The sequence below is a fragment of the Dasypus novemcinctus genome, chromosome 3, assembly GCF_030445035.2.
Source record: "Dasypus novemcinctus isolate mDasNov1 chromosome 3, mDasNov1.1.hap2, whole genome shotgun sequence".
In the NCBI taxonomy this organism is placed as follows: domain Eukaryota; kingdom Metazoa; phylum Chordata; class Mammalia; order Cingulata; family Dasypodidae; genus Dasypus; species Dasypus novemcinctus.
In genome coordinates, this window is record NC_080675.1 from 140,810,162 (window position 1) to 140,836,075 (window position 25,914).

The 25,914-nt window shown below is 42.4% G+C and overlaps 1 protein-coding gene across 3 annotated transcripts in view; it reads left to right on the forward strand.

The window, feature by feature from the left end:
- The first annotated feature begins 3,398 nt into the window (after nt 1-3,398).
- DIS3L (DIS3 like exosome 3'-5' exoribonuclease) overlaps nt 3,399-25,914 on the forward strand; it is a 30,287-nt gene continuing 7,771 nt past the window's right edge. The window contains exons 1-10 of one of the 3 annotated variants that reach the window (XM_004453135.4): nt 3,399-3,637; nt 4,845-4,998; nt 10,200-10,328; nt 12,876-13,011; nt 15,987-16,163; nt 18,777-18,855; nt 20,188-20,367; nt 22,414-22,583; nt 23,658-23,819; nt 25,630-25,877. In XM_004453135.4, the coding sequence (XP_004453192.1) occupies nt 3,499-3,637; nt 4,845-4,998; nt 10,200-10,328; nt 12,876-13,011; nt 15,987-16,163; nt 18,777-18,855; nt 20,188-20,367; nt 22,414-22,583; nt 23,658-23,819; nt 25,630-25,877 (1,574 nt within the window). In that variant the 5' untranslated portion in view covers nt 3,399-3,498. Of the gene's footprint in view, nt 3,638-3,757; nt 4,490-4,844; nt 4,999-10,199; nt 10,329-12,875; nt 13,012-15,986; nt 16,164-18,776; nt 18,856-20,187; nt 20,368-22,413; nt 22,584-23,657; nt 23,820-25,629; nt 25,878-25,914 lie in introns of those variants that run through there. The other 2 variants (XM_058294379.2, XM_058294378.2) reach the window with 2 other exon arrangements.

The following is a 25,914-nucleotide window of genomic DNA, read 5'->3' on the forward strand; positions in this document are numbered from 1 at the left end:
GCAGGGCTCTGCTCCACACAGTGCTTCAGGAACCCAAGACAATGAGGGTGCTGCCATCTTCAGTGCTGGCTTCCAAGATCCCCTGGGCAGTGGTGTCCAGCCACAGAAAAAAGGTGAGGAGCATACATGGGAGGATTTTACAGGTCAGGCCTGAAAATGGAGCCACTGCATTCTGCCAGCTAGAACTCAGTCACACGGCTACACCTATCTGCAAGGGAGGATGGGAACTATGGTTCATTTGTGTCCCTGTCGAAAAAGAGAACATGGATATGATGAACAGCCAGCCAGTCTCTGCTACAAGAAATCACATATTTACCTTGAACAATTGTCAGGAGGATTAGAGATGATGAATATAAAAAGAGGTAAGCAGTAAAATGCCCAAGCAAAGACTAAAAAATGGGCTAAACAGGAGTAGTCACAGGCAGCAAGGGTTAGGAGGACAGCAGAGCAGACTTGACTCATTAAGGGCAAGCTGAGGTCATCACTAATGCTGTTCACCAAAAGGTGTCAGCTCTCTGCCTTCATCCCAGAGGTTGGAATGAATTACCTGCCCCACCCCAAACCCACCATTGGGTATATGGTCAAGAGGCTAGTTCTCGTCAATAAGAAGACAAGACAGGAGTCACTTCTGGACTGATTTTTAATTGCTGGAGTGAGGTTCCCTAGAGGGCTTTTTCTCCTCTGCCAATGATACCAAATAGTATTCCAGAAAGGATGGGCTCCATCAGCCTGGGTCCTGAAGAAGGAAAGACACCACAGAGCACCTCTAGGCACCCATGACAAACTTGTGGTTTTAAATCACTGAGATTGTGGAGTTGTGTGTTATTGCAGCATGACCTAGCTTATCCTGACCGATGTTGACACTTTTTTTCAGCACATGCTGACGTGCTGTGACATGAACAAACTAACAAATAAGGTACTCTTGTCCATTTTAGATCAACAGTTCCAAGTACTAAGGGGTCATGCTTTTTAAAAACATGATTTATACATTTTTGCCCAATACAAGCAAAGGAAGCACTTGATGGGCCTTAGATTATTTAAAATAGGGATAAAACCAACTTTTAATAGAGCCCCAAACACACTCTCTTCCTTAAAAGATTATTTGTCCCACTTTGGAGAAAACTTAAAGCTACCAAGTGCAAATGAGGGATGTTATGAACATATCAGTATCTAAACAATCTAAATAGGAGTGCTTTAGAGGGAACTATGGACAACTGTCTAAAGCTTTTTTAGGCAGAGGACAAATCCGGCTACTTGCCTGTCCTCTAGGATCTCCAAAACTGACTTCCTGGGCTAGGGAGGGCCTCCAGCACTGTTAGTTGCCTTGTCAGTTGCCTCCTGGTATTGTGACTGGTGGACCAGCTCTGTGCTGTTTTCCTAATTAGCGCAATTCCATGTATTCCACCTCAGAGCTGACTCTCATCATCCCACAATGCAAGATAACTTGATATAAAAATATGAGTTACCATGACACTTTTTATTTAAAGATTTATTTTTAATTTATTTCTCTCCCCTTCCCCCCACCCCTGCTGCCAGTTGTCTGCTCTCTGTGTCCATTCGCTCTGTGTTCTGTGTCTGCTTATATTCTTGTCAGCAGCACTGGGAAACTGCATCTCTTTTTTTTTTGTTGCATCATCTTGCTGTGTCAGCTCTCCATGTGTGCAGCGCCACTCCTGGGCAGGCTGCACTTTTTTTTCGCGTGAGGCGGCTCTCCTTATGGGGCACACTCCTTGCACATGGGGCTACCCTGTGCAGGGGACACCCCTGTGTGGCAGGGCACTCCTTGCGTGCATCAGCACTGCGCATGGGCCAGCTCCACACGGGTCAGGAGGCCCTGGATTTGAACCCTGGACCTCCCATGTGGTAGACGGATGCTCTATCAGGTGAGCCTAAATGCCTCCCACCATGACGATTTTTAATATGCTCCCCTAGAGGTAAGTAAGTCATCCAACAGAACGCCCCCAGTTCTGCTCACTTCCGCATCATAGGAAGCTCTGATGTCACAACCAGCTGATCGAACTGCCTTAACTAGAGCTCACCAAGTGGACTATAAACAATTTCAATGCAGTAGTTATATTTTACTCATCTTTGAAAAGCACAGTAATTAGTTAAGAACATGCTTTGGATTCAGCCAGATTCTGGTTTGAATATTGAGTCCACCACTTAATAACTGGGCAACCTTGGCCACTTACCTTCCCAATCCTGCATTCTGGTCCATAAAATGGGGATAATAACACCCAACTCCTTTGACTTGTGGAAATTAAATGTGACATTTATATGCAAAGCTGCAGGTACAGCTCAAAAGCCTTTGTTTAGGGAAACGGACTTTGGCCCAGTGGTTAGGGCGTCAGTCTACCATATGGGAGGTCCGCGGTTCAAACCCCGGGCCTCCTTGACCCGTGTGGAGCTGGCCATGTGCAGTGCCTTGCCACGCAAGGGTGTCCCCCCACGTGGGGGAGCCCCACGCGCAAGGAGTGCGCCCGTGAGGAAAGCCGCCCAGCGTGAAAAGAAAGAGCAGCCTGCCCAGGAATGGCGCCGCCCACACTTCCCCTGCGGCTGATGACAACAGAAGCGGACAAAGAAACAAGACGCAGCAAATAGACTGTTCTTGGTAGAACAGACAACCAGGGGAGGGGGGGAAATTAAATAAATAAATAAATCTTTAAAAAAAAAAAAAAAAAAAAGCCTTTGTTCAATCCTTGAAGGAACAGTAGGTTCTGTCCAACCAAGGTTGTGTGGTCTCAGAAGAGACCGTGCAAAAGCTCTTTATCAAAAGCTACAAAAATCCAAGTTGTGATGGTGTCTGTTTAAGAGTGTAGTTTAAGAGTGTATTTCTTTGCTAGAGGCTGCAAATGCTTTTGGGGCTGAATAGATAAGGGAAGGGATTGGTTTTCATTTTTTCTGCATTGTTCAATTTTTGTATGTATTAAAAACACATGGTATTTAAAATAAATACAATCCTTTTTAAAATTAAAAAAAATGGACTGGCAGAGCTGCTAGCTTATTTGCTTAATCTTTTAGCTCTTCTAGGGATAGCAAAAGCCTGAAAACACTAATAATCACTCCAAGTTATATGGCAGCACCATCCCCACATGGCCTTTGGGATAGAAACGAAGTATAATAATCCTTTAAATTTGCACCAAATTTTTCTTCGCATCGATTTAAACCAGCCTCCATATTACGCTTATCTCCAGTAAGTCTTTAAGGTGGATGGTTTCCACCCCTCCCTGTCCCCACGTGTAACTGGAAGATGGGGAAAATCTGAGGCGGAGGGCCGAGGCGGGTGCGGGCCTTTGGGGTGGTTCCGGCGCCCGCAGCGCCCAGGCAGCAGTGAGCCGGGCCCGGCCGGAGCGGCGCGCGGAGCCCGCGGGCCCGAGCGCGGAAGGCCGAGGGGGCGGGCCCGAAGCCGCGGCCTCGCCTGCGCCGCGCCGGCGGCTTCCCGGACGTGCCGGGCGGCGTCGCGCGGCCCCAAGCCCCGCGGGGCGGAGCGCCGCCATCATGCTGCAGAAGCGGGAGAAGGTGCTACTGCTGAGGACCTTCCAGGGCCGGACGCTGCGGATCGTGCGAGAGCATTACTTGCGGCCCTGCGTGCCCTGCAACAGCCCGCTCTGCCCGCAGCCCGCCGCCTGCCGCAACGGTTAGGGGGCCGGGGCCCGGAACGAGGGCGGCCGGGGCGGCCGCGGGGAGGCGGAGCGCGAGGGCGCGGGGAGCCGAGGCCCGCAGCGGGGCCTCCGCCCGCCCCCGGCCATCCTCTCCCGCCCCGACGCGGGGCGGCGGCGAGAGGCCGGCGGGTTTAGAGCCCCAGAGTCGGCCCTGGTGGGCTCCTTCGGGGGCTCTAGGAATGGCGCTTCCTCCCGCTCCTCCTTGTAAAATGGACGGGCCCGAGAGGCAGGCCCCCTCACGGCAGCGAGCCCGCGGGCCTCGGCTCTTCGCAGGGGCCGGGGGGCGCAGGAGCCCGCCTGCGTGTTTGAAACGGAGAGGTCCCTCTTCGTGAAAGCTGTGGCCGCAGAGAGCTGCTGCCGCGCATTTCACGCTTTTTGCTTTGCTCTCCACAAGCTTTCTGTCCTGCTAGATTCCTCAGGCGTTTATCCGGCGGAGTCCCCTCTTCACGGCGGGATTTGTGAATTACTTGGGCCGTCGTTGCCCGGGAAGGTCATGGGAGTGCTGGCTTTGCCCGTTGTGTGCTAGACCTTCTCTCCCTTGATTACTACTGGGCTGCGAGGGTGGCTGGCTGACTTGATAAACGCTGCGGGTTCTCTTTCCTCTGGTTGAAGAGGAGTATGTCTGTCCACTTCCGTTGTTTGGAACCTCAGTTTTGCGGTTAAGGTTGGCTTAACCAGCTCCCTGAGAAGTGGGGCTGGGTAGAAACCCTACCGCTCCCCACCGCTTCCACTGAGCGTCTTTTCTGGTCAGTTCAGTCTGCCTGGCCCTTGGAGACTTTTGAGCTTGTTCAGAAGCCTGAAGTAGAGCCAACTTGAAATTGCTGGGTGTAAGCAAGTGGTTAACTTAAATATATTTTTGGCTACCCCATTTGAATGTGGACGGAGGTCAGCGATGAGTTAACGCAGAAATATTCAGATTATGCTGAAAATCAGTCATCCTCTCTGCAGAACTGGCAACACCATAAACCATGTAGAGTGTTTATCACAGCTTCAGAAAAATGAAGGTGCTGAATTTACCTGAACTTTGGACCTCTACCAAAGTAGTTTTGTCTTGTCTTTTAAAACTTCATGGTGTAGTTAATGTTAGAAGTTATTTTGCACACCAGAGCCCCATAACATTAAAATAGTAATAAACCAGATTTTAAAGTGTTGGCTAATCTCTTCCCTTTTGAATTGTTTCAGATGGGAAACTCTTGTCTGGTGATGTGACTCACTATGTGATCCCAGATTGGAAAATTGTTCAAGATTACCTTGAGATCCTTGAGTTTCCTGAGTTGAAGGGAATTATTTTCATGCAAACGGCTTGTCAAGCTGTGCAGCATCAAAGAGGCCGGAGGTATCTGTTTTGCATTATTTATTTATTCTTTATGGTGGGGATTTTTTTATTCCCCCCATAGAAAAGGTCCCTTGTTGAGAGGAAGGGAAGGAATTCATTATTTTGTCAGAAAGGACTTTTGAAATAATTTGGTATTCTCTTTGCTGGTGAGGAATGCAGTAACATTATTTTATATTTCTGCTTCAATACCTGACCAAAAGATCTAAATGTAGATCAATAAACTGCAGTGTCCCCAGTATGTGGATATTTAAGATTCTGGTGTGAGCTTGGTTTTGGTTTGCTTTTTTTTATAGCAGCAGGGTTATTGCTTGTATCTTGTTGATAACATTTATTAATCTTGTTATATAGAGAGATATTGTTTCAGAAGCTTACATTCTTAGGAAAAAGAAAATACTTTATTTTAAAAGTTTAGACATCTGTATTGTGGATACAAATCATACTTGTAGTCATTTATTCAATGAAACCAGAAATAACGTTTTATTTTTAGATTACTATGCAACTACCAACTATAGTAGTTGTCTCTGCTAAACAAAGGATTTCTGATTTAAACCAGTCTAAATTACTGGCTTTCTACCTAAATGAAGAATAATTGTTCATCTTTAAAAAAAAAATGGTTTTACTTCATTTAACATTGGAAAAGGTTTATGATTTAATTCGGAGGCTGTATGGAAATAACATATTAAAATTATATATTCAAACTCTTAACCCTAAATTATTTAAAAAGCAAAAAAAACTATGTGTTCATTCTTTTTCAAATGTTGTGGTTTCTTCAAACCTTGGTAGTAAAAAGATGAAGTGTTTTTATTTGTATATGAAAATGATAAATTGTCTTTATTATGTGCTAAGTTCATAAAAATGTGCATTAACTAGATTGGGTACAGGTTTTTCAGACAGAATATTTAAAAATGAGCTTGAAGTTGATTTTATTCAGACACCAAGCTATAGATGTTTATACACATCCAAGTTTAAATGCTGTTCCAGGTGTCGTATTTCAACTTCTGCTACTAAAATCAATTTGTTGTTATCATTTGGATTGCTAACACACTGCTGAGCCTTTTCAACTTCTGTTTTCTAAAATGTTTTTAATATTAAGGATTGTTTTAAAAAACAATTCTTGAGACATTCAAAGGCAAAGAGTTGGAATTTAAATGTTTTTTCTCCTAAACATTTCAAAAGTAGTTAAGTCCATGAAAAACTATTGGTTTTCCAGTGCTTTACCATGTCTCTGAATATACTAAATGTGAAAACAAAAATGAGGACTTATGAAACAGGGCCGTGTGATAACTCACTGGTTTTCCCATTTGATAAGCGCTTTTTGAGCTCCTAGTTGTAGCTTAAGGAAGTATAAAAGAAGTCTTAGTCCCTTGTACAACAGACCTGTTGTCTGATTGGGGTTAGCTACAAGAAGCAAGAAGGTAATTTTAGAGCACCTTTGACACATGAAAGATAATATGAACAGTGCAAATGTGGGGTTAAGCCAGAAAGCTTTTTGGGCAAAGTGGGTTTGAGTCTGGTCTTAAAGACTATGTAATGAGCATGATGGATGAAGTGGAAGAAAAGTCTGGAACAAGAATTAGCAAGTTTGGGACTTGGCCCTTTGTTTACCTGTTAAGCAATCAACATGTGTACATTCAGGTCAACACAGCAAAATGAACAAAATTACCTAAACCCTAGAAATTGTCATATATTCAAAGCTAACTTTAAATTTTATGATAACCATTGAATATACAAGATCCAGGAGATTTGCTTTATTAGTTCAGCCTTCGTAAGTGTTTATAAGTCATTTGACTTCTTATATTTAACCAAATTTGGCCTAGCTGAGGCTCTCTGGTATTCTGCTTCATTTAATGTTGGGAAACATTTTGTTTTGTTTTCAGTTCTACCTTGGAGATTTATGAGATGCCAGTAAATAATTCATTTTATTTTCTATGCTTTAAGAAACATTACTGCTTAGGAAAGCTTCATCAGTTAATTACATGTGGTCTAGTTGAATGTCAGACATTAAGAATGCCTTGCTTTCTCCTTTTGGCTGTCTCCTGAATTCCTTCTGTATGGCTTCGGGGTGTCTCATATTTTGTGCCTCAGTCTCTCAGATTTGGAAACCATCTAGCCAGTCTAGGGAAACTTTTTTTTTTTAAGACTTAGATACTTTTGTTGAAATTAACTATCCGAAACCATGGTTCTTTTATTCTGGTCAAACTTGTTCAAGGCACCATGATATTCTTTGCTGATTCTATGTAATACTCATGTATGTAATTCCATCACATGTACTACAAACCCTGACTAAAGGAAAATATGACTATATTGTATATATGCACTATTCAAGTAGAAGCATAAGCCTACATATCTACAAGAAAATCCAGCTGTCACACTCAGAGTGATAAGCTGCTTATTTCCTGATTTCTCCATTAATATTCTTTGCCATTTGTTCATTAGGTTTATCTGGTTGATAGATAACTAAAAAATGGAAGCACACACTAAAAGTCTAAGAAAAATACATGGGAGTTGAGCTTAACATTGAGACCGATCTTTTTGTTGTTATATTTTTTCTTAAATGTTGGCAAAGTTTGTCACTACTCCAATTTGGAGGTAAATGCTGAGATCTGCCTTGTGGGATATCAGTATTTGGGGAGGACAGAGTTTGAGAATCCCTGGTCTAAAGTAACAAATGCAGTGATGTACATGAAGTCTAGCAAGAGGGTAATTGGGTGCTGAAAATGTCAGAGTTTATTATTATTTTGCTTCTGGATAGCTGTTGTCACAGCTCGTGCACTCATTTTTTCACTTGGGAAACATTTCTTGAGTACCTGCTGTGGGTTAAGCAATGAGTCTGGTCAGGTGAAGCACACTGCCTGCTGTTTGGAGCATCCTGCCCCTTCTCTCCTTCCCCTGGCCCTCTGTCTAGCTAACTCCCATTCCCCCTGCAGGTGTCAGAGCCCCTCCTCCGGAAGCCTTCTCCCCTCCTCCCCTGTTCTCCCTTAGCCTGTAACTGATACTTGACACCCCCCATTCAGGCATCTGGGTTGTTCCCGTGGTCCGGACTGCCCTGTGGGGGTGGGGGCGCTGGTCACATGTTCAAGTGCGTGGCTTTTCTGGGCCTTGTCCCCAGAGAGTGTTCGATGCAGCGGCCCTCACTGCCCTCGCCTCTGTGCCTAGCAAAACGCCTGGTGCAAAAATATTTGCTGACTGAAGGATGTTTGGTGAGGGAGATAATCTGTAAACAAGTAGGTGCATTAAGTGCAAGTGCTTTATTCGGGATGTACAAAATGCGATGGTAGGTAAAGGGCAACAACTTCTATGGGCGATCAGGAAGAATAGAGTCTATTTTTAAAATATTTTCTCTGAAAGAACAAAGTACAGGTGTTTGTGAATTCCCTTCTAAAATCTTTTTTTATTCTTAACAAATAAGTACTCATTTAAAAAACATGCAAACCTTACAGAAATGTGCAAAGCAGGATGTGCAAACCCTGCCTGACCCCCCGGGGAAGGTCACTTAACAATTTGGTGTTGATTATTCCATGAATATTCTAACAGATCTTTAAAAATGACTTTTAGATGTCTGTTTATAAAAGTGGCAAAATTACCAGTTATATATGCTCTAGACATTTGGGGGTGGGGAGAAAAAACTTTTGTTTGTACCAGTGGAATTTCTGTAGAGGAAAGCTGCCATGCACAGAAATGAAACTGAATCTCTTTATTTATTTTTTCTTTGTTTATTAAGAAATTGTAAATGCTGCTCTTACATACTTGATGTTTTTTAAGAAGGCAAAAACTAGACTTAGTAAGAAAATAAAATCAGTTTTCTTGTTTCGTGGTGAAACTGAGACCACACAGATACTGGTGGTTAGCATTTGCTTTGAGAGGATAAATTGAGGAGTTCCGCCTTTGCTTTAATGAAAAGATTCAACCTGTACCCTTTTCTCTCTCTGTGAAATTGCAAATTCTGTAGTGATTTCTTTGTAGTACAGTGGGGCCTAAATTTAACAGCCTAAATCTATAATAATCTTATTTGCTTAGATACCAACGTAATTTCAATGGTCTACACGAACCATGTTCCTGTACCTCTTTCCCTCCATCTTTATGTAGTTCTTGTCACAAATGCGTCTAAAACCATTGATTATCATTACATTTTCTGTGTTTTCCTTTTAGATCCTGTAGAAGTAAAAAGTGGAGTTACAAATAATATAGTACTGGCATTTATATGTACACATGTCTTTACCCTCACTGGAGATCCTTATTTCTTCCTGTGGCTTCGATCTGTTGTGTAGTGTCCTTTCCATTCATCCTGCAGAGCTCTCTTTAGTTCTGGCCTAAAGGTGCCAGACTCCCTCAGCTTTTGTTTTTCTGGGAATGTCTTAATCTTGCCCTCATTTTTTAAATAAACATTTTTAAACAAACACTGTGTGCGTGTGTGGGTTTTTTGTTTTTGTTTTTTTAGGAGGTACCAGGGATTGAACCAAGGAATTAATTTATGGGAAGCAGGCACTCAACCACTGAGCTATACCTGCTCCCCTGCAAATAAACAATTAAGTTTCCTTAAAACAACTGTGAATCAAGTTACCTAAACTATTGAAAAGCACCTTCTTAGAAACTGACCCAGATGACACTTCGTATCTGTTTTGTGACTTTGACTAACATGGTTGGAAGTATCTCCTGATGGGAAAAACTGTAACATTTTGTGTTGTATGACAGATGATGCTAACTCTCATTTGTATTAATCATGCTGGCTGCATAAATAAAATTCACAGATAAATCCCCAGACTTATTTCCTTACTTCTAGGGCTGCCAGCAAAAAGTAAAATGCATTAATGCCTAATGCCATTTAGAACAAACTGGGGTACAAAAATAAAGTGTTAAACTCTCTGCTTGCTTCTGTGTACTCTGTGAGCCTTTGAAGTGGGAGCTTTGTCTGCAGGGTACTATAGTTGGATAATAAAATGACCAGAAGTCTTGGAAAGGAAAAAAGAAGAACAAGGGTTTGATTAATCCACAAACTAATTAATGTGGCTCTACCACGCACATTCCAGCAGGCAAAATTGAGAAGCCATCGGGTACACTAAGGCCAACATAAACATTTCTCAGATTTTAAAGAATTCCTTTTCTCTAAAATGCCTCATCTTTTTTGTGTGTGATTTTTATCAGGAGGTGGCAATAGATGAGTACCTGCTATATTAGATTTATTTTTCTTCTCTGTGTCACAGACAGTATAACAAATTGCGAAACCTCCTGAAAGATGCTCGTCATGATTGCATTCTCTTTGCTAATGAATTCCAGCAGTACTGCTATCTCCCCCGGGAGAGAGGAGAATCTATGGAAAAGTGGCAGACCAGGTATGGAATTAGTTGCTGGGTGTTTTTGTGTCATCATCTTCTTTACTTTCCCCATCATTGTCTATTTGGGAGTTGATCAAAGTAGGATGTTGGAGCAAGCCAACAATTATTCTGGAGCTCTGCTTAATACAGAAATGCTTAATTTACAAAAGTGCCAATATTTTAGTTGTATCGATTACTCAATCAGTTATTTTTTTTTATTACACTTAGGGAGATATAGATACCCGGAGTAAACTTGTCCCACATCCTAAGTCTAGCAGGATCATGCCAGTTATCACGAGGTTATATTAATGCTTTTGTATGTGTGTCCTACTTTTAAGCGCAATTCACCTGCCCATTTTTTCTGGTATGGGTTGTCTAATATCCTCACTCAGTCTTATTAAACTGAAACTGGTAGGCTAATTCTGGAAAAGCTGTTTTAGGGAGTGACTGTCTTAGTTTAGGTCTATCCGAAAGTAGTACCTGAAGCAAGAACTTGGGCATGTTTTGTTTATGTGGGAAACAATTCAGAAGCCTCCCATATAAACGACCCATGCCCAAGTAAAGACATGGGGAGAGTGAAACAGAAAAGGAAAGAAAGCAGTAAAGGGTCGGGACTGCTGTAGGTAACCAGGACTCGGTCCTGCCAGGGATCCTCTGAGGAGCCGTGTAAAACGTGCCTCAGAAGTCACCTCGAAGAGGGGCACTAGGGCTTATCGTCAGTCACCCCCTTCAGTGGAGGGTCACTCCCCAGAGGCGTTAACTCCACTCAGTGGGCCCTCGAGGTAGGAGGGAGTTGTCCACCAAAGGTGCAGCTAAAGCCAGAGGTGGGCCTAGGGTGCGCTGTCTGGCTACCAATAACATCTGCTACAATCTTTGGTAGAGGACAAAAGAAACCTTAGGTTTTAAAATGGCTTCATCCATTCAAAGCACTTCAATTGCTTTTATCCATATAATTCTGTACTGGTAATAGCCATTAAATATTTAAAGTCTCCAAAGCAAAATAAGCACTGATCCATACCTGAGGCCTTAGTTGTAGTCCCCAACTTCCCACAATGGCTCACAGAGGGAAAAATACATCTTTCTCCAGTTTGAGTCACATGCGAGTTCTTAAAATGTTCTCAGTAACTACACAGCCTTGCGTGTGGTGGGTACTCCATAATGTAGGCCAAATTTTTAAAATGAAATTTAAAAATGGAATATACTCTAGAACTCGGGGCTTTATGTTGCATCCTAATTTGCAGAAAGTGAAATGGATGCCTACAGAAATTGACCTGCCCAAGTTTATGCAGTTCTTTGGAAGCAAAATCCAATCTTTTTGTTTTTTTTTTTAAAGATTTATTTAATTTCCCCCCCTCCCCTGGTTGTCTGTTCTTGGTGTCTATTTGTTGCGTCTTGTTTCTTTGTCCGCTTCTGTTGTCGTCAGCGGCACGGGAAGTGTGGGCGGCGCCATTCCTGGGCAGGCTGCTCTTTCTTTTCACGCTGGGCGGCTTTCCTCACGGGCGCACTCCTTGCGCGTGGGGCTCCCCCACGCGGGGGACACCCTTGCGTGGAGCGGCACTCCTTGCCCGCATCAGCACTGCGCATGGCCAGCTCCACACGGGTCGAGGAGGCCCGGGGTTTGAACCGCGGACCTCCCATATGGTAGACGGACGCCCTAACCGCTGGGCCAAAGTCCGTTTCCCGCAAAATCCAATCTTGAACACATCTTCAGCCCTAGATTCTTATTTTCCAATTCTTTCTTTTCTGGAAGATTTTCAGACATTTCATGTAATGCCTTAATCAGAACATTATTGGATCAAGATCTTCAGCTGCTTGCAGCCTAAATTCTCTCTTAGTCAAAAACTTTCATCTTTTCAGCTCACAGAGCTTTGCTTATGTTCCCCTATGGCTCGGTCCTGTAATTAAAGAGTGTTAAAAGATGGCTGAGCCGCATGGTTTCTAGGCCACATCAAGAAATAAAGGTCACTGCTGTGGTGGTTGGATGTCTTAGGGAAGAAGAGTTGTCAAGTACTGTTTTTGTTTTTTATTTATTTATTTCTCCCACCCCTTGGTGTTTTGCATTTGTTGTGTCTGTTTGTTGTGTGCTGGTCTTTTTTTTTTTTAGGAGACACCGGAAACCGAACTTTGGACTCCCATGTGGAAGGGAGGCACCTAATCACTTGAGCCATCTCTGCTCCTTGCTTTGTTGGGTCTGTCATTATGTTTTCCTCTGTGCGTCTCTTGTTGTGTCATCTTGTTACATCAGCTTGCTGCGCCAGCCTATCACATCAGCTCACTGTCTTGCTCTTCTTCTTTAGGAGGCACCAGAAACCGAACCCGGACCTCTGGTGTGGTGGGCAGGAACTCAGTCGCTGAGCCACATCTGCTTCCCATCTAGTACTTTCTGTTTCATCTTTGAATCTTCTAGAGCACCTAGCCTAGGGCATAGCTCTAATGGGTGCTCGGAAAGTATTTGTTGGATGGGTGGATGGATGGATGGTTGGTTGTCTGTGTAAACCAAAGGATTCTGAACAATATCTGTGTTTGTCTGCCTGGGGAAGGCTCATATGCCCTTTGCTTTTCTAGGAGCATATACAATGCTGCTGTTTGGTACTATCACCACTGCCAGGACAGGATGCCAATTGTTATGGTGACAGAAGATGAAGAGGCAATTCACCAGTATGGAAGTGAAACAGAAGGAGTGTTTGTGATCTCTTTCAAGGTATTTCCAGTGTTGTGAATATAAGTGTGTGCATGTTCACTTCCTACGTAGTGACTCCGGACCCCAACACAGAAAAGGGAAAATAAAGAATAAGGGAATGCTTTTAAGCGTGTCTTTATTATTCCCCAACTAATCTTGACTTTAGAAAATTCAGGCAAGATCCTTGTGACTGCAAGTTCCACAGTTTCCAAGACTTCAGCCCAATAAACGTGTGCTGACAGTAAACTCTTGTTTATATTTATAATAATAATAGTGAGGGCAATAAGTAATTATAAAATTGCCAATATTCTATTGTTTTTGACTTACAAAAGGCAACTTCATATGATTCCACCTAACAGAAATAGCAATATTAATTCTTACAACAACCTTTTGAGGTATGATCCCTATTTTACTCGTAAGGAAACTAAAGCACAGAAAGGCTAAGGAACTTGCCCAAGGTCACACAGCACAGGTGACAGAGCTGGGACTAGAATCCAGGTAATCTCACTCCAAAGCTCTTGCTCTTAACCATCATGCTAAATGCCTCCAAACTTTTTCTGAACATATGCATGCACACAAAACACAAATCATTTTAAAGGCCAGTCATCTTTTCAGCTGTCCCTCACTTTTCCCAGTTGTGAATGCACATGGGGTTAGTAGGGATAAATGAAAGAGTTGTGATGTGAATTACTGTCGTGAAGGCTGTTGATTCAGCTTGGTGAACAGATCACAGACAGGTACGGCATTATCAGTGACAGTTTCTTTGGATTGTCTTAGCAATACAGATCTTACTATTTATAGATACCTTTTGGGAGAATAGGACGACTGTTAATCTTTCAGCAGATTACTGGTCTCTTCTCTCTGCATACTTGGTCAGTCAAATTCCATTGGTTATCGTTTTTTGATGCAGAAACTTGAGTAAGACCCTCTATTACCCTGTCAGTTTTCAGAAATTCTAGTAGGATTTTGAATTGTAAATTCTATAAGGGTTCCCAGGTGCATGTATCACTAAAGATTTGTCAATAAAATTTTCTTGGCCCTGCTATGAAAAAGTGCTCTGGCATGCCAGAGAATTCCAGGGGCGCTGGATATTAATGGCAATGTCACTTGTTCTTTCTGTTGCAATACATCATGTCTTGTTCCTGCAGAGGACAGTTGACTAAAATTAAATTTTTCTACTTTTTGTGAAAATTACTTTTCTTTGTAATCCAACAGTATAGTACAGTTTTATTTTGTTTAGCATTTCTCAAGCAAACTGTGTGTCCAAGGGCTTCAGAGAGGTGAATGACTGCAGAAAAAAGATATTGTGACGTTTAGATGAGAGGGAATCCAAGAATTTTCTATGGGGACTTAAAATTAGTGGTGAGGATAGATTGCCCTTGAAGAGGTGGTTCATAATTACAAAAGTTTGGTGGTGATGAGTGATAAGTGACTGTAGAATTGGGGAACTGGTGTTAGCACAGATGGAACTTCTGAAAGGACTTGGAAAAGGAAGCAGTTTGAACAGGTCCCTGAAACTAGTGGGGAAAATGCTAGAATTGACAGTGAGGATAACTTATTTTCTTTGTAATTTGAGAAAAGAGGATGTGCCAGAATCTGCCTTAAAGTTGAGGGGAAGTGGCTGTGACTCAAGCAGCTGGGCTCCCATCTACCATATAGGAGGTCCAGGGTTCAATTCCCAGGGCCTCCTGGTGAGGGCAAGCTGGCCCAAGCGGGAGTGCTGGCCCAAGCAGAGAACTAGCACTGCAAGATGACACAATAAAAAGAGACACAGGAGAGACGATAAGAGATGCAGCAGACCAGGGCGCTGAGGTGGCGCAAGAGATTGAGTGCCTCTCTCCCACTCTGGAAGGACCCAAGATCAGTTCCAAGTGCTGCCTAAAGAGAAGACAGGCAGACACAGAAGAACACACAGTGAATGGACACAGAGAGCAGACAGCAGGGGGTTGGGGGGTAGGGGGGACTAAATAAATAAATCTTTGTAAAAAAACAAAAACAAATATAAAGTTGAGGGGAACAGTTGTAGCTCAGTGGTAAAGGGCCTGCTTCCAATGTATGAGGTCCTGCATTCAATCCCTACTACCTCCTAAAAATAGAGTTAAAATCACATATAAATTTGATTATATGTTTGAGGAGATATCTCTCTGGACATGGGAGGCTGAAGGTATGAATTTTAGAAGTACGGCTGCCAACCCCACCAAACCATCCTTTGTAAGTGGTTGCCTTGGTATTTGTCTAGGGCTTCTCTGAAAGAATTGCACTGAGATGCAGTAATAGTCAGCAGCACTCCAGTTGGAGGGAGCCCTGACACCCTGTTTCAGTTATACTTTAAACCAGGTCATCACACTAATGGTAACACTGAGCGCCGCCTGCTGAGGGGTGCTCCTGCTGAGGGGTGCTCCTGCGTCTGTGGAGGATCATAAAAGAAGTCCTTTGGGAGCTTGTAAGAGGGAAAAGCGCAACACCAAAGAATAGAAACTTTTCTGTTTCCCTCCCTCTGCTCATTTGACATTCAACTGGTGGGTTGGGAGAGTGGAGTTTCCTCAAACACTCCAGTCCTTGCCATTTTTACCTTATTTAAATTTCTTACAAATTTCAAACATTTCAGAATGGGGGAGGGGGAGGCAAGAATGCGCATATGGAAGTTTTTCCTCTCGTTCACCGTAGGCCATTGTCACATGTAGAAATGGGGTTCCTGGATGTGTAGGTGTGATTGGGTGTGGAGAGAAGAGAGAGATTTGAAAGTGCAGAGTGATCAGGGAGGTGGAAGCATTCGGTGTTGGGCCGGCCTCCCCAGGATTCATTTGGCAAGACGGCAAGGATCAACAAGGAGAGAGGAAAGGAAGCGGTGGTGGTGTGCGGCTTGGGAAGGTAATGTTCACCTAACGCCTCGAAACTGCCGCCAGAGGTTCCCGTTCAGAACTCTTTGTAATGCTACTGTAATGAAGAATCATTGTCTTCTGACTGCTTTCCTCTTGCACCTCTATTAAACGCAGAGTTACCTGGACAATTTTTGGCCCGACTTAAAAGCCGCCCATGAGCTTTGTGATTCTATCCTTCAGTCTCGACGGGAGAGAGAGAGCGAGAGTCCGGAAAGCCATGGGAAGGAATATGCAGAGCATCTACCCCTGGAGGTGTTGGAAGCTGGGATTAAGTCTGGACGCTATATCCAGGTGAGGATGGCTGCCACAGGCTGCCGATGAAAAGTACCAGAAATGGGTCGGTTTTTATAATGGGAAATTTATGGGGGGTAAATCCTACATTCTGAGGCCGTGAAACGTCCAAATCTGATGCTTTCTCACCAAAGTCAGCTACTGGTAATCCTAGCGTCCCAGCCACGTGGCAATCAGCGTATGACAGGGCTCGCCTTCACAGCCTTGAACTGCTCAGTGGACCCAGCCTCTTGGGGGCTTCGTGCTTTTTTTTTTTTTAAGATTTATTTTTTATTTATTCCCCCCTCCCATTCCTCCCATTCCCCCTGTTCGGCTCTCTGTCCATTCGCTGTGTGTTCTTCTGTGTCTGCTTGTATTCTCCTTAGGCAGCTCTGGGAACTGATCATGGAACCTTCCAGAGTGGGAGAGAGGCGATCATTCTCTTGCACCACCTCGGCTCCCCTGTTCTGCTACATCTTATTTTCTCTCCTCCGTGTCTCTTGTGTCATCTTGTGGCACCAGCTCTCTGTGTCGGCTGGCACTCCTGCGCAGGGCAGCTTTCCCGTGCAAGGTGGCGTTCCTATGCAGGGCGGCACTCCTGTGCAGGCTGGCATTCCCACATGGGCTGGCACTCCATGGGCCAGCTTGCCCTCACCAGGAGGCCCTGGGCATCGAACCCTGGACCTCCTCTATGGTAGATGGGAGCCCAGTTGGTTAAGCCACATCCATTTCCCTGGGGCTTTGTGCTTAAGTGATCCTTGAGTCCTCTGTCACGTGGCAGGATCAAAAATGACGGAACTTTTCTTGTGCTTCTCTCTCTCTGTGTCTCTGTTTATATCAGACCCCGCAAGTGGGCAGAGATTCAACCTGAGTTACACGTCACTGACATAACCCAGGCAAAAGAGTTTTATACCCCCAGGAATGGATTAGTTCAAAAACATAATCTTTCTCTTTTGGGAATTCATAAAAGAATTTCAAACTGTCAGTGGCCATGAAGAATCGGTGTCAGGACCAACCCATATTTCTTCTCCTTGTCACTTGCCTCCCACAGGCCCCTAATTGCAAAGGCTGTAGACAAGATGGGCATCACCACAGCTCCTCCTGCCTGAGCAGGTAGGGCTGTCAGTGTTGGAGCCGATTTGGGAGTCATTCTCCCTGTAGAGATTGGCTGTTCAGTTTGCAGCTACTCTATGATGCTGCTGCTTAATTGTTCATTACACGTTGAGCATCACAGAGGAAAAGTGTGGAAATAGCCTCATAAATACTTCCTGACACCAGGGAAAAGAAACATTTTTAAAACAAGGTCTGAGGTTCTAGCAAAATTGTAAAATTGGTGAAATTTAGCTTCTTTACTCCTTTGCCATTTTTCCACCCCTCTTAAGGGCCCTTTCACAAATCCCCCCAAGCTCCAGAATCCAGATGCCATCAGGATCTTGGGAAGGAATCTGACAAAACCAGTATTCAGATTTCAGCAGTTTTACATGCATTTGTGTGTGTGGAGGGGTGGAGTTGCAATTTTATCAGCTATAGATTCGCATAACCACCACACAATCAAGGTACAAAACTGTTCCATCATGGGTTTTACAAGGGTCTCAGGTGATTTTTATGGAGGTTGAAGTTTGAGAAAGTGTGTGTATTTTAAATGAGTATGCCTAGAGAGACTAATCCTTCAAACAGGATGGTACAGTTTACAGCATTCCTAGGAGGTATTTTGAGGAAGAAGATATATTCTAACACTCTCAGCACTTGGTATAGCTAGGAGTAGTTCAAAATGTTACTGATTTCTCTGGAGAAAAGAAATCCTGGTGATGAATATCATTCCTAAAGAAAAGGATCACAGACCTTGTAAGAATATTGTGGGAATATTTTCATGCAGTTTCTACCTTTTGGAGGTGAACCAGGCAGAAAGGAAATTTTTCACATTGATTAGAATAATTTGGGGCGTGGGGGTGGTTCAAGCCTTCGGGCACCTCCCTTCATGGGAGTCCTAGATTTGGATCCTAGTGCCTCCTAAAAAGAAGGTGAGCACACAACAAAGAGACACAGAGAGCAGAAAGTAAGTGCAAACAACGCGGTGGGTGAGAAATAAATAAAATAAATCTTAAAAAAATAAATTTATTGAGGTGAAATTCACATCACATAAAATTAATCACTTTAAAGTGAATAATTCAGTGACATTTAGTATATTCACAATGTTGTACAAACTCCACCTCTAACATTTTCATCACTTCAAAATAAAACCCTGTACCCATTAACAAGTTTCTCTCCAATCCCTCCTTCGCCCCACGCCATCCCCAGCCCCTGGCAGCCAGCACTCTGTGTTCTGTCTCTATGGATTTACCTATTCTGGATATTTCATATAAATGGAAGCATACGATGTGACCTTTTGTGTGTGGCTTCTTTCACTTAGCATGAGGTCTTCAAGGTTCACCTGTGTTGTCACATGTATCAGAACTTCATTCCTTATTATGGCTGAATAATAGTCCATTGTGTCACTACACAATACTTTGTTTATCCGTTTGTCTATTGATGGACATTTGTGCTGTTTCTGCCTTTTGGCAGTTATAAATAGTGCTGCTTGCACATGCATGTGCATGTACTATACACTGATTATTTTTTTTATTATGATTTTAGGGGATTCTGAATGTCAACAAGCACAGAGCACAAATAGAAGCTTTTGTTCGACTTCAAGGAGCTAGCAGTAAAGATTCAGGTTTGGTATAAGCCTTACGTAAATTCCTTTACTACTTTTTTTGTTCTGATATTATACAATGAGGAAAGCAAAGTTGAAATTGTCCTGTCATATATATATAGATATTTATTTCTCTCCACCTCCCCCCCCAGTTATCTGCTCTCTGTGTCCATTCGCTGTGTTCTTCTGTGACCGCCTCTATCTTTATCAGCGGCACTGGGAATCTGTGTTTCTTTTTGTTGTGTCATCTTGTGTCAGCTCTCTGTGTTGGCGGCACCATTCTTGGGCAGGCTACACTTTCTGTTACACTGGGCAGCTCTCCTTACAGGGCGCACTCCTTGCATGTGGAGCTCCCCTATGCGGGGGACACCCCTGTGTGGCAGGGCACTCCTTGCGCACATCAGCACTGTGCATGGGCCAGCTGCACACGGGTCAAGGAGGCCTGGGGTTTGAACCGCGGACCTCCCATGTGGTAGGTGGATGCCCTATCCGTTGGGCCAAGTCCACTTCCCCTGTTATATATTTCTATGTACACCTTGATGGATGAGATCAGTGGTGGTTTTTAATTTTTTTTCTTTTGTTTTTGTCTAATTTCTGATTTTATTGTGATAATAGCTCATCCTTTTTTTGAGTCCTTACCATATATCAGGTACTGTTCTAAGCACTTAGTAGAGGTATTACTGTTGCTACTGTTTTCTGCATTTTACATGTGAGGAAACTAAAGTACAGAGAAGGAAAATAACTTGTCCAAAGTCACACACTTGGTAAGTGATGGAGATGTACTTCAGGCAGAGGCAGTCTGGCCCCAGAGTCTGTTTTTAAGACATTACTCTTTAGTGCTTCAATATGCCATATTTATTGCCTTATTGAAAGTAAAATAAGGTAATAAAAATGGGAAAATGTGTAAATAAATTATATCATAATAGATTGTAGTTCTTAGTTCTGTAATGATAAGGTTAAAAAAAAAACTCTGATAGTCAGAGGAGCATGGCTGGTTTGAAGGAAAGTGAGAAACTGGCTGTTCATGGGCTTTTGTTGACCAGTATCTCTAGTTCATCCACTGGCTGACCATACCTTGGCTGTGGACTCCTAAAGGTGTTCGACACAACTCTAGTCTTACATAGTTTCATGCAGGGATGGAGGGTGGCCCTTAGGAAAGCTCATGGCATTAAATGACACGGGGATAGTGCAACATTTCTTCATTTCTGACCTGAAGAACAAAAGAAGTTTGACTTTGCCTTTGGAGGGAGGAAGCATTTATTTGCAGGAATGCTGATTAGACCTCACATGTACTATGTTTGAAATGCCCCTCTGATGTGATATTATGGGTTTCTCTGTGCTCTCCAAACACAGATTTAGTCAGTGACATCCTAATCCATGGGACGAAGGCTCGAAACCGCTCAATTCATGGAGACGTGGTAGTTGTGGAATTGCTCCCTAAAAATGAATGGAAAGGAAGAAACACAGCCCTATGTGAGAATGACAATGAGGATAAGGCCTCAGGAGAGGCCCCAAGTGAGCCCATGCCTACAGGTAAGCCAGCTGGAAATTCACCCCATTATCCATTTTCCCAGCAGAATGCCTGTCTTTCCTCTCCTTAATCCAGAAATACTACTTCTATTAATATAAGGTATCGTCTCTCTTTTCGTCCATTATCCATTTCCCCTCTCTTCAATTAAAAAAAAAGGGTCTATTTTATTCTCATCAGCACCCAAATTTGCTGTAATATCTCGCAACTTAAAACAAAACAAAAACCCTGGGTCCCCTATCCCCTCCAGCTACCACTTCTTTTCTCTGCTCATGGCCAGACTCTGAAAACAATTGTTTATCTGCACTCTTTCCACCCCTCCCTGCCTTCTTGTGAAGCTACTCTTGTCAAGGCCACCAGTGACAACCTCGCTGCCAAAGTATCGGTCTGTTCTCAGTCCTTTTCCCCTGTACCCTCTCTGCATCTATGGACCGGCTAGTCAGTCAGTCCTTCTCTGGCTTTGGGAAGGGCACCCGTGCTCCCTCAGTTCTCTTATCCCGCTAGTTGCTCTCTCTCGGTTCCTTTACTGGTTCTTCTCCAGCTTGTCCTCTTGTTTGCCTCTTGCATGCCCTCTGGCTCTCTTGTTTTTTGTATTCTCTCCCTAGATCTCAGTCCGTTTTATGGCTTTATGTCTGCAGATACCTATGCCTCAACTTCCATTTTCATCTGCTCACCCATCTATTAGACATTGTCTCCTGGACATCTAACGGCCATCTCAAACTCCACATGCCTAATAGCAAACTCGTGATTTCTGCCCCTAAAGCTGCTCCTCCCCCAGTATTCCCCAGCTCAGCAAACGGCATTCTTACAGGTGGTCAAGCCACACACAGACCTTAGAATTGCCCTTGACTTTTCTCTTTCTTTCCCACATCAGCAAATCCTGTCAGCTCTAACTTTCTACATCTGGCCTAGATTCAACCACTTCCCACACTTCCTCCACGATGCTCTTAATTCAGCCCACTAGCAGCCCTTGGCTGGATTCTCACAACAGCCTCTTCACTCATCTCCCTGCTTCCACCCCTGCTCCCCTTTTGTCTTCTCTACTCGGGAGCCAGAGTGATATAAGAGTGAGTTAGGTCCTGTTAACGTCTGTGCTCAAAACTCTCTGCTGGCTGCTTCCTGTTTCTTTCAAAACAAACTCCAAAATCCTTACCATGGCATACCAGGTCCCACAAGCTTGAGTTGCCATCTCCTTTCCCTTTCGTCATTCTGCTCTAGCCACATTCCAAAGACATCCTTACACCACTTTTCCTCACTTTATTCAGTGTCACTTTATTTAAAATAGCTGCCACTTCTGACTCTCTGTCACCTTGGTCAGCTTACCCTACTTCGTATATTTCTTAGCAATTATCACTGCCTCTCTTATATATTAATTATCTGATTTCCAACCCTAGAGATACCTGAAATAGAATGTTAAACTTTGTCTGGCTTGATGACTGCTATATATCCTGCACCTAGAACAGGGCCTGGTACATGGTAAGGGCTCAGTAGATATTTGTGAGAAGAAAACAAAGAAGATAGCACTTTTAACTATTTATTTGTTTTTTCTTGGCTTAAATCAGTGATGATTTAAAAGTGTTCTACCTCAGACTTAAGATTTGTATACTTTTCTGTATATCAGGTTGGACTAAACGATCATGTTTAGTGGGAAAACACAGGAGAGACAGTGAAAGTGCATGGTAGGAGGGCAGGGTTAAAAAAAGATTGAAAACCATTGACTTCCCAGCCTGCCTACATGTGAAATTGATAAGGTAAGGGCAAAAGAGAAAGTGGGATAAATGGATTTTCTCATCACATAAGGCCCCACAGTAGAAAGAGCATACTGGCAAAGTTATAAAAAATTGTCCATCCAATAGAAGAGTGCATCTTAAAAATAAATACTAAGAAGGCAAGTACATATATATATCTTTAAACATCTCTACCTGAATAGGTGTGCTTAGGAAAAATGGGATGTTAGCTTTTCTAGTTCTTTTCCTATTGCAGAACTGGTCAAAGAACAGATTTGTGACATCTACCCATGTAATGCTTCGTTTTGTTTTGTTTTTCCAAAGGCAGGGTCGTGGGCATCCTTCAGAAGAATTGGCGGGATTATGTGGTAACATTTCCATCCAAAGAAGAGGTCCAGTCTCAGGGCAAAAATGCCCAGAAGATTCTAGTTACACCTTGGGATTACAGAATTCCCAAAATCCGTATTAGCACTCAGCAAGCAGAAGCGCTCCAGGTAGCTGATATTGTATCTCTACTGTCCTTCTCCTGTTTTTGCCAACTTTAAGCAGTACCAGAAAACATCATTAATTCTTTTGCATAAGACAGGATAAATTATTGATGATATCTGGCATTCTGAGTTACTGTTTTTAAAAAATTCTAAATATATAAGAGCCATCTATTAAGTAGTCCTTGGTTAATAAATGAAGGCTAGAGAGAAACTGTCCTAGAAAGAGCTGTGTAGGACAACCAGAGAGAACATATATTATCTAGCTGTCCAACACACAAACTTTCAGTAGATACGCTTTGCCAACATTAACAAGCTTTCTTCCAGCAAGCAATATAGAAATACGATCACTCTGCCCTGTAGGGATGATATAGTGCTACTTCACAGAATCGATTATCCATAAAGGAGTATAGCACTGGAGAGAAGACATACACGTGAAAGTTAGAAATTAACCTTTACTTGTGATGTAGAGTGTAGGCACTGCCCAATTTAATTCACCTGATGTTTGCAGACTATAAATGAGACACTAAAATACGATGTCCCCTGCCAGTCTCCTGGTCATGTAACTTTCCATCTGGAAGCCTTCTTGCAGGCTCTCCAAGGCCAGTTGCAACTATTTTGATTTCCATGTCCATAGTTTGCCAAAATTCTTGGGCACTGGGAGTTTACTTCGCACTGGTACCCTCTTTCCCACCAGAGTCTTAAGTCTTAAGACTTCAGAGAAATTAGAAAGTAACTCCTTTTGTTTTTAAGTTTAATTCAGACTCTACTTATTGGGTTTTTCCCTTTTGTCACTAGTGTTACCTAGAATGTATTAAAATTGACTTTCCTTAAAAGACTAAAATTTCCAGCCCACATATTTGATGTAGAGATGTGATGTCTCCCATCAAAGCACTGGACCAAGCATTTGCATACCGTGTGGCATTTCAGTAAAATCAAAAGAATGAAAAAAAAAAACTCCACTATTTGCAAATCAGTCACTCATCTTGGAACTTGCTGTTTATGTAATTTCTTTGATGTCTCTTAACTCATTCACTTACTACCTGGTAGTAAGGTCATATTTCATTTTTTCCCTTTGTGCAGGACTTCAGGGTGGTTGTACGCATTGATTCCTGGGAATCAACATCAATGTACCCAAATGGACATTTTGTGCGGGTTTTAGGAAGAATCAGAGATTTGGAAGGGGAAATTGCAACCATCTTGGTAGAAAACAGCATTTCAGTTGTTCCTTTCTCAGAAGCTCAGGTCAGATTTGCTCTTTCATCTGGTGACAGGCATTTTGCATATTTTCCTTTAGTTTTATTGGGGTTTTTTTTTGTTTCATCATTAAGAAAAATCTCTGTACTATTTTAACAAAGCACTGTCTCAAGTCATAGATAATGCAAAAACTCTCACGCCTCTTTAGTCTATATTTGGGCCATGCTAAAGTCAGCTTCTAGTACAGAATTATTTTCCCTACAGCCTCACTTTCTCAATTTGTACATTTTCCACTGTAAGAATGGCATAACAGAGTCTTGTAGTTAGTGTACATCCATCCGCATTAGCTACAAGCGTACCTAGTTAGAGATGTAACTGAGTGCCACTCCCTGCCAGAATCATTCAAATCAAGCTCTGCGTAAAGCGTTGGAGAGCAGCTTCTTGGGTTCCATACATCTCTGAACCCACGGGTCAAGAAATCATGCTCATTATGAAACAGTTTTTGCATCTTTACAGAAAACAAAAATCCCATAAACATAAAGCAGCAGCTATTTCCATTACTTTATGATATTTTAAAATGCTCGTAAACCTAGTTTATAAAAAAGCTTATTTCTTACATCACTTTATTTATAGTGTGCCCATTCTATTTTGTGTTCTGCTTCTTTCTCTTAAAATTATTTCTATATATTGACATAGCCTACTTATATTTAGTAGCTAGGGCAAATTGCTGTATATTGATGTGTCCTAGTTTGTTTAAGCATTCCTCAGTGTTAGACATTTGGACTATTTAATTTTTCAGTATTATAAGAAAAATTTTTATAGATGTTGCTTTTTTTTTTCCTTTTTGATTATTTCCTTGGAGGGTAATCCTTAAAGTGAGTTTACCAAGTCACAGGGTATGTAAATTTTAATAGCTTTTGTTAGGTGTCGGCAGATTGTTCTCCAGAGAAATGGGTCAGTCTACATTGCCATCAAGAGTATATAGGTTTCTGTGTGATCTATGTATCTTATTAAAAAAAAAAAAAAAATGTATGGGTGTTCTTATGTTTCGTTTTGACAGAATAGCAGCTATTATAATAAAATATTTTAGAACATTTTAAATTATTAAATTTTTATGCTTAACAGTTTCTGGAAATTATTCATTGGTTTGTTTGGCAGCTCTTAGTGAAAATGTTACAATACAGTGAAGTGTGGGCTACAATTTTCTCTTCCCTTTTAGCCTACTTAACTGCAAACTGATACCTTAAGCAGGTAATAATGGAGAGAAAATCCCCTTGATTGGTCCTGTTTAAATTATCTTTAAGGGGTAAGCTTTTTCTTTCTTTTTTTTTTTTTTTAATAATATATTTATTTTTTAAAAGATACTTAGATTACATAAATGTTACATAGAAAATATAGGGATTCCCATATGCCCCACAAAGGGGTAAGCTTTTAATATTTGGGACATACTGGGTTTTTTTTTCAGGACTTGACTTGAATTAAAAATTCAGTGATATTTAAACAAATGGATCATTTGTAATTCAGGAAGATGTTGTACCCTTTATAAGCCACCGCTTTTTCTCTCTCCAGCCCTCATAACTGAAGAAGCTGGTGGAAGTTGTTGGACCTTTCCTATTGGAATGTAGGGGTCCTGAAGGGCAGGGAACTTTACTATTGACTCCTCACACTTAGCACAGTATCTGACACATATTAGGTACCTAATAAGTAATTACTGACTAAAAGAAGCATATATAGGTTGATTGCAGAAGGTAATTGGGAATAAATGGAATCTAATGAGGTCGCATTGAAAATAGTAGAGAGGAGATTTTTTTGGAACTTCCAGTGATGATTACTGAATATTTGCCCTCTCTTTGTACAGATGTGTGAGATGCCAGTTAACACACCAGAAAATCCCTGGAAGGTGAGTCCTGAAGAGGAGCAAGAACGGAAAGACTTGAGGAGAACCCACCTTGTATTCAGCATTGACCCAAAAGGTTGTGAAGATGTAGATGACACACTCTCAGTCAGAACCCTAAATAATGGCAACCTGGAACTTGGGGTCCACATTGCAGATGTGACACACTTTGTGGCACCAAATTCTTATATTGATATTGAAGCTAGAACAAGGTAATGCTATTAGAAATCAGCAGTATGATTGAATATA